This window comes from Giardia intestinalis, chromosome 4 (genome assembly GCF_000002435.2).
Source record: "Giardia intestinalis strain WB C6 chromosome 4, whole genome shotgun sequence".
Classification (NCBI taxonomy): Eukaryota; Fornicata; order Diplomonadida; family Hexamitidae; genus Giardia; species Giardia duodenalis.
The window spans coordinates 1,081,666-1,097,757 of record NC_051859.1 but is presented as its reverse complement, the minus strand read 5'-3'; the positions used below and the strand labels follow the sequence as shown (position 1 = coordinate 1,097,757).

The window sequence follows — 16,092 nt, the reverse complement described above, 5'->3', positions numbered from 1 at the left end:
TGTGCAAGTCCCGCACACGGCTAACCTACCCGCGGCCCAAAAAAGGACCGGATGTTGCTGCTTACTTTGTCTTTCCTCTGCGCGGCATCGGCCGAGCGGGACCCGTTCAGCATCCACATGGCGTGCGAGCATGCCTTCGAGCGCTTCGTCGGCCTCTACGGGAAGGCCTACGACACGCCCGGGGACCGGCTGGAGGCGGAGCGGAACTTCTGCATGCACCTCGAGCACCTCCGCAGGCTCCGCCGGGAGGGCCACGAGCACGTCACCTTCGGGATCACGTCCCGGATGGACCGCCACCCGCGCGCCGGCATCCTCCCGCCCCGGTCGCTGGGGGGCGGCGAGTGGAGCGCAGCTGCAGATGCGTGCAACTGGACTAATAAAACCAATAAGTACACCAACTGCAACGTCGATGCCTACGAGCTGGGGCCGGACCTGAAGGGAGACACTCAAGCTAATTCACAGAGTGCTAACGCTGACGACAAGAGCAAGAAGCAGGACAGCTTCTTCCTCGTCGACGTGCGGGACATGAACGTCAAAGACAGGCAGCGGACGCTCCCCCACTCCGTCGACCTCCGCGAGGTGGGCCTCGTGACCCGCGCGAAGGACCAGGGCCTGTGCGGCTCCTGCTACGAGTTCACGACCATCGAGGTCCTCGAGAACCTGATGCTCGTCGACGCAGACCTCTACACGAGGGGGAAGTACCTCGATCCCCAGCCCTTTCCGTCGAACTACTTCTGCAACTGCTCGGCCCCTGCGAGCCAGGATGACAGTCAGAAGAGTAATGACTGCGCTGCAATGATAACTGTTCAAAATCGTACTGAGAAAGAGTATACCGACATCCCCGAGAACTGGAAGTCCTACAGCGCGTCCACCCTGCGCCTCTCCGTCCAGTTCCTCCTCGACAACCTCATCGGCGGGAACTACTGCAACGGGGGAAACTACTTCCGCGCCATCGCAGACTTCGTCAACAAGCTGAGCAAGCTCGCGAAGGAGTCCGAGTGCATCTACAGGGAGTACGCGACGCCCGAAAAGGCCGCCCCAGACAATGGTGCTAAGTGTCAGGACGCCAATATAGGAGACTTCAACCCTGCCTTCGTCTCCATGCCGATGAAGAAGAAGGGCAGCTCTTCTAATTCTGGGGCTGCAGGTAGCGATGAATACGAGTATGATGTCAATGGTGGCTCAGGGACACCAAATAAGTTCGGCGTCTACCAGATCCTGCGGAACGAGGGCGTGCCGGCCTCGGGGCTCATCATCGAGGAGATGGACAAGGGGAAGTTCGCCGAGTGGGAGCGGAACGTCATGAACGTCCTGGCCCGCGGGGTCGGGGTCGCGGCGGCCATGCACACAGAGTCCGGCGTCGACACGTCGATCGACAAGGACTACGAGTCCGTCGTCGCCTCTGCGCTGACGTTCAACCTCTACAAGGGCGGCGTCTTCCCCGACGTCAAGTGCGTGCGCGCGACCACGAACCACCAGGTCATGCTCGTCGGCTACGGGGCGTACAAGGGCCGGCCCGTCTGGATCCTGCGCAACTCGTGGGGGACCGGCTGGGGCGTCTCGGGCTACTACTACATCGGCCGCGGCTCCAACTCGCTCTGCCACGAGCTGACCGTCGAGTACACGATGCCCCGCTTCTACGGGCCCGACCGCGACGGCGTCCACCCGCTCTTCCTCTCCGCGCCCGACGAGGCCCAGAAGGTCGCCATCGCAGACGCCGTCCGCGCCTCCCCGTTCAACAACAAGGTCAAGCGGTGCGTGAACGGGCTGGACACGGTCGACGCGCACGGGGGCACGATGTGCGAGGCCCTCGAGGTCAGCGCGTGGAACTACGTCCTGGTGGGGGCCCTGGCCATCGTCATCTTCTTCCTCGGCCGGTACTGCATGCAGTACTACTTCTGCGCGCCGGAGTACATCTTCCACAGCCCGCTCAACCTGAACCTTCCGCACAAGGGCGTGTAGCGCCTAGCGCCCGAACTCCCCGTCGTAGAGGGTGGTCAGGTAGATGTCCGTGTTCTCGCTGAACCTCCGTGAGATCTCCAGCACGTCGCTGTCCCCGACGGAGAAGTCGGACAGCCGCGGTCCCTCTGTGCTCCGGTAGTCGCAGAGGCTCTTCTCGTCTATGGAGACGACCCGGCTCGGATCGAAGTTGACCACCGAGCGAACCGCAGGAAGGTCGAGCCCACGGGCGAAGTTATCAGTTGCCAAGACGATCGTTGCAGGGTGTTCCTCGAGGGACTCGTTGGAGATGGCCGGGACAGACTCGAAGTTCGGCCTCCGGAAGACGTGCCCCTGGGCCACCAGCGTTATCCTGTACCAGAGCTCTTTGTAAACCTTGATCATCATCAGGAACAGCAGGTGAGCGATGCGCTGCGCGGTGTGCCTGGAGTTGACGAAGACGATGCAGGGCAGGAGGGTCGTCCTCGAGTTGGTGATGGACCCGGCGGGGCTGCAGAGGAACCTGAAGACCAGGTATGTGATGTCTATCTCGGAGTAGACCCGCTTGAGCTGGACGACGAAGTGTTCGACGTTGGGCGAGAGGGCAAGGCGCGCGTGGCCCTCGTCGAAGTCCACCATGCACCCGCCGTGGAGGCCCATGTTCTCGAGCAGGCTCGCCCGGTACTTCATGGTCGCAGAGAGGAAGACAAACCTGTCCGTCGGAAGCCCAAGGCGGTGTCGCTGGGCGAAGAAGAGAGGCACGCGGAAGACGGCCGTGGAGTTCCGTTGAGCGAAGAACTCCCTGATGAGCGCCAGGAAGGACGTGTTGTCGTTGAGGAGGATGTGGTCTGCCTCGTCTATCACCACGTGCCGCAGCTTCAGGAACGAGGTTGCTCCACGGGAGGCGATACCTGTGCCCGAGGCCGGCTTGACTGCCGTAAGGAGAGCAGAGACGATCCCGGGGGTGCCGCAGATGATGTACGATGTCCTATCCTCTCCATACCCAATGATATTTCTGAAGTCGGGAAGCTCAGAGTGTCTGAGCAGAGGCACACGGTGAAGGAGGCCAAGGAGCAGATGATAGACTGACTAGAAGAGCAGTGTCGCCTTGTGGATAAATGGCAATCACAGACACCGACTATCTGCCAATACTATCTCGTCCGACACCAGCTAGACACATATGAATGTAACACGCCCTTCTGGTCAGTAACAGATACTATGGAGTATCCGAAGGTCTCACTTATCAACGAGCCTTCAGATTATTTTTCGGCAAGCGATTATCTTGCTCGATTCCCTAAGAACACGGTTCAGCTGGCCGACAACAGCCAGGTGAGTCTTTTACCTTGAGAGCAGATCTGGGGACAGCCTATATCTTCCTGTTCAGAGTGTAAGAAGTGTGCTTTGAGCAATACCTAAGTGAGTCTATGTAAGACCAGCAGTTACTCGGGAGGCCCAGATGACAGCCTTTGGGCTGCAGCTGATGAGGTCACTTTCTGAAACGGAGTAAATGCTAGATTCACTAGTACAGCTTATCGACTATTTCAGTGCATCAGACTTCTGCGTAGTAGCCGAGTTCATATAATTAATGCCAGGCTCAATTTCGTTGGCAAATTCGAGCATGTACTCGGCCATCTTCTGAAGCTGCCTAGCCTGAGAAACATAGTCAGCTTTTATATCCACTAGTCCGTCTGCTTTGTGGGACAATTGGTTTTGGAGCTGCGTTACCTGCTTTTTTAATGCGTCGATCTCGCAATCTTTACAATCTATTTCTGTTATAAGTTTTAGTATTTTAGAATTATTGGAAGCAGAGTGGCCCGAGTGAACCGAATCCATTAGCGTTGCGTTCAAAGTAATGTTATCAAACTGCGAGGCCTCAGAGAGAATGTAGCTTTCTACAAGCTTTGAATTGTTGCCATCGGGATGACTGCTGTTATTATGGTTGCTTTCTATTAATGCAGGCGTGCTATATCCACCGGGTCCTTGATGGCCTTCCCGCTTAGTCACGCCCCTGGTAGTTGGTGTTGTCGGAGCATGGGGATACTGATGCCGCTGAGGAGGCATGAGGGTCGAGGAGGTAAAGGCCTTGCTTGGATCATTTTCTGGTCTGGGCCCGTTAGCGTTTCTGGAAGACTTTGCTGAAACAGAGGGATTTGGCGGGAGAAAAAGGTGGGTGGAGTTGGCGAGAAGATCTGCAACGTCGTGGTTTCCAAACTGAGAAGCAATGTTTCTTGCTGACAGGCCGTCTTTCCGAACCATATTTCCCTCTGCAGCCATTAAGAGACGCACTATGTCTTCGTGGTCGAATTGTGCGGCAACCATAAGTGCTGTCATGCCGTTCTGCTTTGCTAAGCAAGCCTCCTTTGGAGCCAGAAGCTCGGCAGCTTCAAAATTGCCCAACTTAGCCGCGGTCATAAGGCAGGACCAGCCGTTGTCCTTGCAGACCCCTGCTTCATAGCCCAAAAGAAGCTCAATGACTGATATATTGCCGCTGACGGTAGCGTACATCATTGCGGTCTGACCACTAGAGTCCCGAATCCCTGCTTCGTGCTTGAGAAGGATCCTGACGGCATCAACCTGGTTTGATTCAGCGGCATACATGAGGGCCGTCTTTCCGTTGTCGTCTACGCATTTTACCTCTTTCTCCAGGAGCTCCTGAATGAGACTACTGAACCCCATACTGGCGGCGCTCATGAGAGCAGTTGCGCCATCCGTATCGCGCAGTCCGGTTTCGTAGGGAACCAGAATGCGGGCAACCTCTGCGTGCCCGTTCTGAATAGCAGTTATAAGAGCAGTCTTCCCACGCCAATCTTGCATCCCAGCCTCATACTCAGCTAAGAGCGAAACGGCTTCATAGCGTCCCGCCTGTGCTGCATACATCAGCGCAGTAACGCCCAAGTTGTCCTTCAACCTGGCCTGCTGTCTTAAATTTTGACGCAAGGCGATCATGTCGCCCTTTCGAGCGGCTTCCATAAGCGCTGTGTAGATATTGCTGGACATAGTTCTTTCCACTTTTTGAAATGAAAATACCGACTATCTGGTTGTTATGTATACGCGGTGCACAGATGGAGCCGTTCCATACTACATATTTCAGGCTGCAGGTGTAACCTTCCTGATTAATCCTGTCTTTAGAGAGCCCCCGGCCGGCAGCCGTCTTGTCTATTCAAATGTAGAGCCCGTGGTGATTCTCACTGACCCAGAAGCCGCGTTTGCATATTTGAAAACTCATACAATTCTCTCCACCTGTGTTAGGACTACTTATAGCCTTCGTGTTCTCATTACGCTTCCCCTTGTTCATTACATCCTATCATTCTGGGATTGCTACAACCTAAAGCGGCTCTTTATGACCGTGCCTTTTGAAGCTGTGGCAACTGATGTGTCTATCCCTATAGGTGCTGCCTTAGTGCGGTTTACAGGCCCTCTTGAGGTACATTTTACAGTCGGTGAGATGACATCTAAATGTGCTGTCTCCTGTGTTCTTGGCACAAAGCTTATGCCTCGCCAGGCGTACTATATTAGTCGCATATCTGAGTTGTATGCCTTTGCGTTCTATTTGATTGTAGCCTTCAATGAGTACGAAAAGAAGAACAGAGATATCGATCAGTTTTTGGGTGTAGCACTAGACTCCAGGCTCTGGCCCTCCTTCATCTTTTTGATAAGGCTCCTAGACTTTTCTCCCGCTTTCGATATCCAGAAGGCCAAGCACAATCCTGACAACAGCACGGTGAAAGGGACCGGGGACAGCTTCAGAATGCAGTCGCTTATCTCCTCAGGAAGAATTATTCAAAGCAATCCCCGAACGCCCGTCTCCAAGGACCGCCTAGCGGTGTACTTCAAGGAGCCCAAAGCACCCGCAGACGAGTCTCTGCAAGCACTGCCAATGCCTATAAGCATAACAACTCGCTGGTCGGGAGCCACCGAAGTGCCCATGGAGTCACTGCAGTGGAGTAATACAGTTGTCACGCCAATCATTTATCCCACCTTCAATGACCTGTTGCTCAATAGACCCGATGCTATCTTTGGGCCGAGCAAGCGTTTAATGGCTGATTGCGTCCCGACAGAGATAGATAGTGCGACTACTTGTCAGCGTGAGGAGTCTGCGTCTGAAAAGTTTGAGCTGTGAATACTAAACTGAAATAAAATTGAACGCATGGCCGCAACTTCTTCAGCCATTAATGGAACGTGCTTGCACAACCAAGCGCTGCGGGATGAGCCGAGTGGCCAGCTTGCCTTCTCTGAATCACCGACCGTTTTCTCTGGAGCGAACCCTGTCTCGGGTTCAGCGACAGCAACAAGGATAGCATTTTCTTCGCAGCCCTTAGCTCCTGTTGTCCCGACATGCAACCCTTCTCTTTTCTTCACTCAAGCTCCCAATTTGTCGTCTCCCTTGACTTGTAGCTCTAATGCTACGGCATCATCTTCACCTTTGATTTTCTCCAGGAATAAGCGTGCTGTCTCACAATTTTCTATCACTAGAGCGCTTCCGTTAACCACTACCTCTCCAGAAAAGCCCACTGCTGGATCTCACTCGGAGAGCGGTGGCATCAATCTTTCCATTTCTGTTCCTCCTTCCAAAAAGACCGGGGGCTCTCTTGAGGTGACTCTGCGGCGTAGAAAGCGTGCGCAGTCAACAGCCTATGGTAGAGATGGTCGGAGAGGCCAGCCTTTGAAGGGACCCAACGGTGAGCCTCACCAAACAACCGAAAAGCTTCAATCGTCTCATATTCCCTATCCTAGCACTGATGGGCAGAATCAATTACAAGGTCACTCGGCTCTAGTAGGTGTCCATTATAGGCCTTCTGCTAGAGCAACTAAGTTCGTCGCAGATAATACGGAGCATATAGATAACAGACTTTTGTCAAGGACAATTACCAGTGTTATAGCTCGCATGTTTCCAGCAAAGGCTGACAGGATTACGGATTGTTATACTAAGCTGAGTAAGCTATCTAGCGGATCTAAAAAGTTGGTTGAGAATAACCTGCTTAATACAAGATTATTTCATGCATACTATAAGCTTTCTCTAAAAGATGGTGTTGGTAACCTAATAGTGCCCAACAACGTCACTACACTAGAAGCGTATATCAGCTTTCTAGAAGCCCATCTGTGCCGATAAGTTGGCGGGCTTGCTTGTATATTAATTGTAATTTAGTATGTTATATTGCAGTAAAATATGAACATTGTGATTTAATTAATGCCCCGCAGAGATCAGCAGAGGGACCAGCTCACACCGATCTACGACACTCGGACCAAGACCACCAAATACCATGATTACTTCTCTCTCATGGCCCACTTCAACATTGACTCCACGCGGAGTAAGCACTATGACACGGATCTCCCAGAAGACCAGCGGATATCCTTGTTTTCTGCTAAGCTGGAAGAGCTTCAGGCTGGCAACGATCACGGAGTGTTTCTGTCTCTCTGTGACGACGTGATGCTCAACTATAGACTGTTGGTGCAGGTTTTGTATGATCCAGATGGTCTCTTTTCCATTATTGAGAATGCCTTAAATGCGCTAACACTCGAGGATCCTAATAGCTCGGATTTCATAGCAAGCAAGACCGTTTATTTGAGCATCATTCGCGCGCTGCCTGACCTTTTCCGTGACCTGGGGCCTAGTAATAAGCACTTTATTCTCACAAGCCTCACACTTTTACGTCTCAATGGCGTGTGCAAGCATCCAGAGTTATTTGTGGGGGCAATTCAAAGCCTACTTCTTTCTCTGAAGTATCTAGGCGGGGCCATACCCGAGGGTATTTGGGGTGCAATTCTCTCCTATGTGGAACAGATGGAGCGTATGCTATGGCCAGGCTTGGCGGAGATACCAGCGTATCTTGTCAGAGTTCACTCCCGCCACGACGACTGTATGTCTGAGATCTTCACGTCGATCGCCGGGCCCCTTGAGTCAACAATGGCTAATCTAGTACTTCTTCTAGCGTGCCGCCACCCTGACGGAACCCTGCATAGTCGTTTTGATATCATTATTGGCTCCTATTTCTCTATCCCGAAGTCAGATACCGAGAACTGGCTTGTTGATCTAACCACGCTCTTCGCAGAGGCAGAAATGGATTCATCTGCACTATCACAGGTTATTCTATCTATTACTGGACACGCACTGAAACTGCTGTCAGACCCTTCTCAGCAGCATGAGACTCAAAACGCACTACTCTCTCTTGCAATGTTCTACCCCAATAAGATGACGTTTTCCGGTATTAATGACCTTTATCACTTGATTGTGGCGAACAAAGAAGCTTTGAATAGGAGCCTTTACTTACTGACTTTGTGCTTGTTGGCTATCTCTACCTCTCTCCACGCAGAATGCAAGGATGACTTAGTAGCAACCTTTTTCAAACAGTTTCATGCTGACCTATGCAATTATAACGTGTTCTACTCTCTCTATGTCATGGTTCAGGACTTTTCAAGGCACCACAAACGGGACATCTTTATAGACACATTCAAAAGTGTGTACAGCTCTTCTCTTTCAGAGGATCACTCCCCGTACATTCGTCTTTACCTTTTCTGCGAAGGAGTCTGTGATTCGCCCTCCGGTTCAGAACTCGACGCAATTGTAGAAGCAATCGAAAGGGACTTTGTCCATGAGCTGGAGAACGAAACAGGATCTATGTTGTGCACTGTCCTAGCCTGTCTATATTCGCGCTCGTTGCTCAGTAGAAAGCATACGCAAGCGCTGCAGTCTCTCTTGCAAAGCATTGATGCATCGTATTTGAATATGCTTTCTGTAGGCAGAATAGCTAAGAAGCCCGCGGTGCTTACAACGCAAGGTGCTCTTATCACCACCCTGCTTTCTCTATTAATTCAGGTCACCCCTGGTTCACCAGAGTACTTCTTTACATTACTCGAGTCTATCGTCTCCATCCAGTACGACTCTCTTTTCGACGTTCTGGCAACACGGCTGGCTGGTGCTTCGCTGGACGAGCTATATGCAACCCTTTTAAACAGCGAACTACCTTTAATCATGCTGACATCTCCCAATGGTGTCATGAGACGATCGATGTTGAAGATAGTGAGTTTACTCGGGGGTGCCTCACGCGGGTTTGCTATTATTGGTCAGTATGCCAGCCTCTTTCCCCTTACGAATGTTTTTGAAGTCCAGCATATAATGACACAGTTGCAGAAGCAGCTGTTAGGCTTCCTGGAGGTCTCATCTGCTAAGGCCAACGACGACTCTGCCAGGGTAATATCCATCGTTGCAGCGGCGACATGTGGACTTCTCTACATGCGCTTTGCACCTGTAGCCGACGGCGCTATTGACTTGCTGCGTTTATTTGCCGAGATGCGTCCGGCAGAAGTCTCCTACGTGTTCGAGCGCTATCTCTGGAAATTCGTATTCGAGCTTACTGCTTATGAGGTCAAGAACCCTGTGTTTGAACTGATTCATAACTTCTCTATGGAGGCAGAGTACCCTTATCCCTATACGTTAGATGGCCAAGATGATCAGGGAGCAGAGGAGCGGGTATATCGCTCTGACAATAAGTTCCGTGCCAGAATCATGACGGCTGAGCGGGAGCAGATTGCTGTCCGCCTCAATTTGCTCGTTGACAAGGCTACAGTTCGATCAACCCATCTATTGACTAGTAAGGTGGTTGCACAGCTTCTACTGGGAATAAATACGATTAAGTACATAGGCGTTAACACGATTCTTCCCTCGGAGAGTTTGAAGATTGTGACACTTCTTGCTGAAAAGGCGATTTGGATGACACACTTCACTAATATCTTTTCCGATGCTTGTGTGTGCGGGCTGATCGCCGCCTATGTTAAGCGTATTAACCTTGGAAACACTAGTGAAGGCTATGAAGGCTCTGAGATTCATTCCCGTTCAATGGACCTAATGAGCAAGCTTTTTTGTCTCTTGGCAGACCGCATTGTAGATGATTCGCGCGCTAAATTAATGGGAGCGATTAAGCTCGTCTTCTCTACTGCCTCGCTAGAGTACATGGTTCCTAACTGCGTAATTCTCTACTACTTCTTGACTAAGGCCCCCTTCATTCACGTATTGGGACGCATGGCCAATTTGCAGACTTTTACTGATCAGCTCTTAAGTCTCCGCTTTAGCGGCAGCGAGGTCGCAGAGCCACCGTACAAGCTTACTAGAGCCGGCTTCGATGAGCTATATGAGCTCTGTACCAAGAAGTTGTCCAGAAAGCAGATGTATGAGCGTGACTATGGCGGAATTTCCCTCATACACGAAGCCTACCGGGCAGATTTCATGGACATTGCACTCTATCTCATGGCGGGAAAGGTTGTCCGCACAGGCAGGAGCTTCAACTATATTTCAGGCGTCGCAAATGCTGCCGTCGGAGGACGGTCTGTCGGCTCTGATGACAGTAGGCGCCGCACCATTTTCGCATTTGCGGAGCAAAACATGGACCCACGAGAGCGCAACCGCATGTACGGGATTCTCATCGCTCCTATTTTCAGTAAGCTCTTCCACGACGTTATCATTGGCGGCACAGAGGCAGAGATAGTTGAGTTTCTTCTCCATAGGGTCGATCTAGAGGACATATGTGGGCTAGCTGCTAGAGTCCCCAACGTTCACGGAAACATGATCCGAGGCTTCTGTAACACATGCACAATGATGCTCCCGTACATCTCAAGCGCCTACATTACAACTGCGTATTTGCACGTGGTGCTCATTCTCGCTACTTTCTGGTTCTTTGACCTGGATGCGCATACACACTTGACAGATTGGTACAATAGCTCTTTGGATACCTATCGTGCAGATGCCGTCGCACGGAATGAGGCCAAGAAAATCCCCCACCAAGGGGTGGACATCGACGGCATCGAGATTGATCTTATCAGAAGCACCATTCTCCGTACGATCAGAACCTTTATCACTTGCTGTCTTGAAATTACAGACTCAGAGGCACGCCTCCAGGAGATATTCAACACCGGTGCTCGACAGAGCACTCTGACCTTTTTCAAGGTAGTTTATACGCTGATCAGTAAGTTCCACATTAAGAATGAGTCAGAGCCGTGCTCCAATAGCCTGGTTAGGATGTATACTGTCCTATCTAGATATCCTCTTAGAGTCGAGCGTTACATGCAATGGAATTACTTGTTTATAGACGACCTTCTAGTCCACTTGCGCCCTCATCCTAAGCAGAGCTTAACGATCCTGCGAGTTTTCACTACGTTGGCCACCGCATTGTTGGACAGCTGCACGCAGACTCTCGATACGCCTGAGTATACCCTTCTTTTGGAGAAGCTTCCAAGTATTAAGAAGGAATTTACAGAACGGTTGCTCCTTTGTTTACGAAAAAGGCTTTCTACAAAGTACTTTAGAGAATTCACAATAGGATATACCATGCCTGAGAACCTGGTGTCGTCTCTCTGCCGTGAATCTTTGGCCACTGTTCATACATTGCTTTTGTGCGATGCAGAGAGCAAGCGGTTCAATGTCATCACTCCTATCATCGAGGAGCTTTGCGAAATTTTCCATTACGCCCTTAACGCCGACAGCACAGAAGTTTCAGGTGCAATCCTTAGATTTTATGAATTTGCTTCTCCTCTGTGCACGCACAATCTTCTCCTTCCTCTTGTTATGAAGAATAAGCTTGTGGATGCCAGACCAGTCCTTGCCAAGCTCTTTCGGTGTTACGGAACCGTGGAGGCCATAGAATCCCTAAATATCCCTTCAGAAGTATACTCAAAAGCCAGCACCCTCTCCCTTCGAGACCATGCAGAGATATACACCTTGCTTTACAAGCTCGGGATACCCCATAACGAATCGCGACTGGAGAGCATCCAACACCTCTCCGCCTACCTGTGCCACTCAAAAATGGCCTTAGGGATGGCTCTTCATTTCCTTACCGAGGGGTCTGATGCAGAGCGCAGTGCGGCATCGACACTGCTTCGTACGTTCACCTTAAAACCTCCAGCAGAAGACTCTGAGCATAGAGACTCGTGGAGGGCCGCACAGGTGCTGCTCTTGAATTACGTACATGCTTATATAAGTCAGACCGTCGCACATAGCACGCAGCTTGATAGCAAGCGGAGGAGAGGGCGTTCAGAGCTCCTGTCGTTTATGCAGGTTTATGCAGGATATGGTGCTGACAGAAGGCTTCTCTGTGATGTGCGTGAGATGCTTAGTGCCGAAGACTTGGCCGTTCTTTTGGATGAAGAGTTCAACTTCGATCGTGAATTGGACTCGGCTGCCCAGTGGTCTATGCCATCATTAAGGTGTTTGGCCAATGCAGCACGCCCTGATTATCTCTGCGTTTATCAGCTGACTGATTTTGTCAGGTTGGCAGATGCTTCTGCGTCCGCTCGCATAAGCGCATTCGGCAATGTATTTTCATTTCTGTGCAATACGTTATTAGGCAGACTCATTATGAGCAACGCATTTGGCTGTCGATTAAATCAGAACATTATTACAAACATCCTCATCCCCATATCTCTGCAAGAGTGTCTTATTGCTAATGACGACAAGTTGGATACCATGTTTTTGAATTTTCTGGCTGCTTGTGGCCTTTATCTAGACTGGGCACGCTATAGGACAGTTCTTCTCTACCTTCTCGGCCAGGTCAACAGTTCACCCAACGAGGGCAGGCTCATACAGGCTCTGAACTCGCTTCTCGACAACTTCCGATTTATCACAGCTTCAAAGAATTCTTCAGCTACTCAAAATGAAAGCTTTGACAGCGATGATACTGAATCGTCGAACGAGTCTGAGCTGGAGGTCTCCAGTGATAGCGGTGATACGAGCATTGCAGATGATGCTAGAGATGGGTCAGGAAATCACCCTTCACTTAACCTTCTCAGTGCACCTAACACATCACTCACCGTCGGCTTTGACACTTCATCCAAAGAAAATGGTCCTGACGCAGAGCAGGAAAACCAGGAGTTTGAAAAAGCACTTAGTGGGATGCGAACAGCTAGTTATATTAGGAAGAACGACCTCGTCATTGCCACAGCTATAGAAAAGACTCAGAAGGATCAGTCAGAAGCAGTAGAGAGCAGCCCAGATCCTCTCCAGCTACTCTTCAATTCCATCACTGATTACGCGCCTGCGCAGGTTCTATCGCATGTTTCCCGCATTTTCATACCACAAGTGCAAAGATATATCAATAGGCGGCTGGGAACAACGCAGAATCGGTACCTGTTAGCAACAACGCTTAGTAAGCTTATCGCAAAACTTCCATGGGAGCAGCGGCAGCGGCGGCTTAACCATCTGGTCATAGTTATTCTGAAGGATCTTGCCTCAACAGACCAGGATGCTCGTGCAGCATGCAGACGATGTTTGTCGCACATATCAATGTTGCTGGGGCCAAGAAACTTGGGCACAATTTTACTCTCAATAAGAACGCATTGCGCAAAGGAGTTTATTGGTGTGCACCTAGCTGCATACGTGTACTACGAAATCCTCGAGCACGTGATCATGGTTCCTCATAGGACGCTTCTTGCCGTCATCCAGAATCCCTCCATTATTCTCAAGCTCCCATATGTGGATACATCTAGTTGCAACGTCTCTCCTCTACCAGATGCTATAACCCCAATCAGTTTGCGGCAAGTCATTGCAGTTCTTGTACGAGACATGTTTAGTGCGCAGGCTCAAGAACAGAAGGCCCGCTCGCTACTAAGCATCAAGCACATTGAGGTGGGTGAGTCTCGCTCTGCAGATATAATTCGACTGACTGCAGCATCTCTGTCCTTCTCTAACATCACCCAAACCGTCTTCTTCATTGAGCCTCTGTTCAGGGGCTGTGCCTACTCTTTTTCGTCAACCCAGCAGGATGCAATTGTACACTCCTTACTGGCTGGCTGGTTCGTTAACTCTACCGTTACAGAAGACGCTCTTCTGGAGTTTGTCCACTATATGATGTCCCCCAAATGTTTCTATCACGCTTTGATACCTCAGATTGTTGACGCGTGCAACAAGCTTACCAAGCAGGAGAAGATCATCAACGCTAGAGTCGAAGAGGATGACTTACGGAGAGCGCGGGCAATAACAGATATCAGAAACGAGCACTTGCTTCTTGAGCCGTCTCCTAAGAGGCTCTACCAGGGGATCGGTTCCATTTCTGGAGGCTTCAGCGGAGTTGGCTCAAGTTACGATACAACGGTGCCCCACAAGCTAGTGGGCGCGCTTCTACGTCATGGAATTGAGAAGCACTATGGCGACCCATATGTTCATGAATACATGCCTTACTTCGCTGCTATTGCTAGTGGAACAGAGGAGTCAGTTCATGCCCTTCCGCATGCTGCTCAGGACCCCATTGCTACCCTTCCTCCACCGGCTCTTCGTGCGCCCACTATTTCCGCTGAAAGATATCCTGAGATTGCCGACTATGTGCTTCTCATGCTCAGCTCTCGAGCGGCCTTCTGCCGCGCTAGTGGATTCCATTCCCTTGCCGCTATGATGCCCAATTATCCAACAGTACGCACCAAGCTTATTGCCTCCGAGTGTTGCAAGGCCCTTTATCGAACATCGGACAGGCAGGAGCTAGAGGCCTGTTTCCGTCTGATTAACGTGATTTTGACAAACGACTACGATCTCTTCTCCACTGAAGATTATTCCTTGATTGTGAAGGTGTCTTCGCTGATGTTGAATAAAAGTCTCAAGTCACTGCTAGCCTTTCACATGATACAGCTTATCGTTGAAAAGAATATAGATGTGCCAGAAATTTATGAGACAATGACATACTTCTGTAAAGTCGCAGCAATGGTTGAGGGACACGAGCAGACAGCTAGCTTAGTAAAAGCCCTGAGCCACTTCATTGTCACCTATGAGATGACCCATAAGAAGCGGATAGTATATATTCGTAACTTGTTAAAGGTGGCAGCAGAGTTTGAAACGAATGCTGGCCGTCGTGTCGTTCTGGCCTGCCTCCATGAGGTGTATCGAGGACTCGACGCAGAGACTCTCAGCGGGTGCGTTGATATTTCTGTTGTGTCCTTTGTTGTCACAATTTCTAACTGCTCGCAACTGGCGGAGGGCTCTGATCAGGTGGTTTCTGAGGCTATGCAAACTCTTGCCGTCTTTATCAAGCGCTGCGAGGATACTGGCTATCAGCGCTGCCCCCTCTATTTCATTCGCTCCATCTTGGCGAATGAGAAGGTGCTGCCCCAGCAGACCAGTGTCCTTATACTGCTATCATGCCTTAGTGAAACTATTCTGTCGGTAGCTGATGCCGAAGATGTCCAGGAGCACGTTGCCGATGCTTGCATCTCCGCACTGACCACGTTACTTGAGGTTGTTGTTGACCTGCAAGATGCGGTTTTTGGAAAGATGCGTAAAACACGAGATAATATTGATTTTGTTGCTGCCAGCTTTCGACTGTTTGCCTCGGTTATTCAGTTGCTATCTCTGGCACCAGACTTCGAGGCAAAGTATAACGCGTTATTCGTTCAGCTACAAGGCTTTTTCGCTGAAGATACCTATCGATCAGTTCTTTTGTCTGCAGCACCGGACTTGCGGTCCAGAAGCCTCACCGTTTGCAACATCCTTCTTTCTCATGTGCAAGAGCAGCCTTCTTCTGGATCTGCAGAAGCGTCTCTAAAGCCCTTTTTATACCTTATTGAGCCGTATATTCTCAGCATAGGTGACACGCTTCTAACCAATTTGGACAAGCATAGGACCGCCGTGATTCTTGGCGATTTGCTCTGCGCATCCGCCAAGGATGCTGATGCCAGCCACTACAAGGTTTTAAATGCGTTCAGATTGGTAGACTCTACACTCTTAGAAATCCCTGCTTCGCATCCCCATCTCAAGATCTCTCTTATCGGAGCCGTGCTGTGCTTCTTCTCGAAGTTTCAAAAGGAAGACCAGTGCCTTCTTGAGCTCTTGACAAAGGCCTTTATCCAGACTCTGCTACGCTTGCGTTACTTCCACACCGTTGAGACGGACCCTCGCTATGAGACTGCAGAGGAATTTGAGGAGCGAAACCCAGAGGTTCTTCACGAGCGGCATGTTTGCGACATTGTGAACAGCACGCTGGATAAATTGGAACAGATATCTACTGGAACACGGTCGTTTACTGAGCTTCTCAGCGAGTCAGAGCAGGCCGTGGACGCAGAGCCTTTTGAGCCACCTGAAAGGAGGTTTAGAAGACCCGTCAAGAAAAACTCTGTTCTGGAAGCGATGCTTAAGGTATCATACTATATTGGTGACAAGGACTAAGTGCGTCTTGCACTGTTTAA

General features: G+C 50.5%; 5 protein-coding genes and 1 pseudogene across 5 annotated transcripts; 4 read left to right on the top strand and 2 right to left on the bottom strand.

Moving 5' to 3' along the window:
- Positions 1-51: 51 nt before the first annotated feature.
- On the top strand, positions 52-1,962 carry GL50803_00112831 (Cysteine protease; the record flags this gene model as incomplete). Its single annotated transcript, XM_001709727.1, has 1 exon — positions 52-1,962. One exon carries the CDS (start codon positions 52-54, stop codon positions 1,960-1,962), a length of 1,911 nt encoding a protein of 636 aa, XP_001709779.1.
- A 3-nt stretch (positions 1,963-1,965) lies between these two features.
- Positions 1,966-3,027, bottom strand: GL50803_0060644 (Superfamily II DNA and RNA helicase; annotated as a pseudogene; the record flags this gene model as incomplete).
- A 447-nt stretch (positions 3,028-3,474) lies between these two features.
- Positions 3,475-4,935, bottom strand: GL50803_0013360 (Ankyrin repeat protein 1; the record flags this gene model as incomplete). The annotated part of the gene is made up of 1 exon (XM_001709725.1): positions 3,475-4,935. One exon carries the CDS (start codon positions 4,933-4,935, stop codon positions 3,475-3,477), a length of 1,461 nt encoding a protein of 486 aa, XP_001709777.1.
- Positions 4,936-4,981: 46 nt separating this feature from the next.
- Positions 4,982-6,058, top strand: GL50803_003465 (uncharacterized protein; the record flags this gene model as incomplete). Its single annotated transcript, XM_001709724.1, has 1 exon — positions 4,982-6,058. One exon carries the CDS (start codon positions 4,982-4,984, stop codon positions 6,056-6,058), a length of 1,077 nt encoding a protein of 358 aa, XP_001709776.1.
- Positions 6,059-6,085: 27 nt separating this feature from the next.
- Positions 6,086-7,048, top strand: GL50803_003467 (uncharacterized protein; the record flags this gene model as incomplete). The annotated part of the gene is made up of 1 exon (XM_038046074.1): positions 6,086-7,048. The coding sequence occupies one exon, from the start codon at positions 6,086-6,088 to the stop codon at positions 7,046-7,048; it is 963 nt and encodes a 320-aa protein (XP_037901975.1).
- Positions 7,049-7,126: 78 nt separating this feature from the next.
- On the top strand, positions 7,127-16,072 carry GL50803_0091324 (uncharacterized protein; the record flags this gene model as incomplete). Its single annotated transcript, XM_001709723.1, has 1 exon — positions 7,127-16,072. The coding sequence occupies one exon, from the start codon at positions 7,127-7,129 to the stop codon at positions 16,070-16,072; it is 8,946 nt and encodes a 2,981-aa protein (XP_001709775.1).
- Positions 16,073-16,092: the final 20 nt, after the last annotated feature.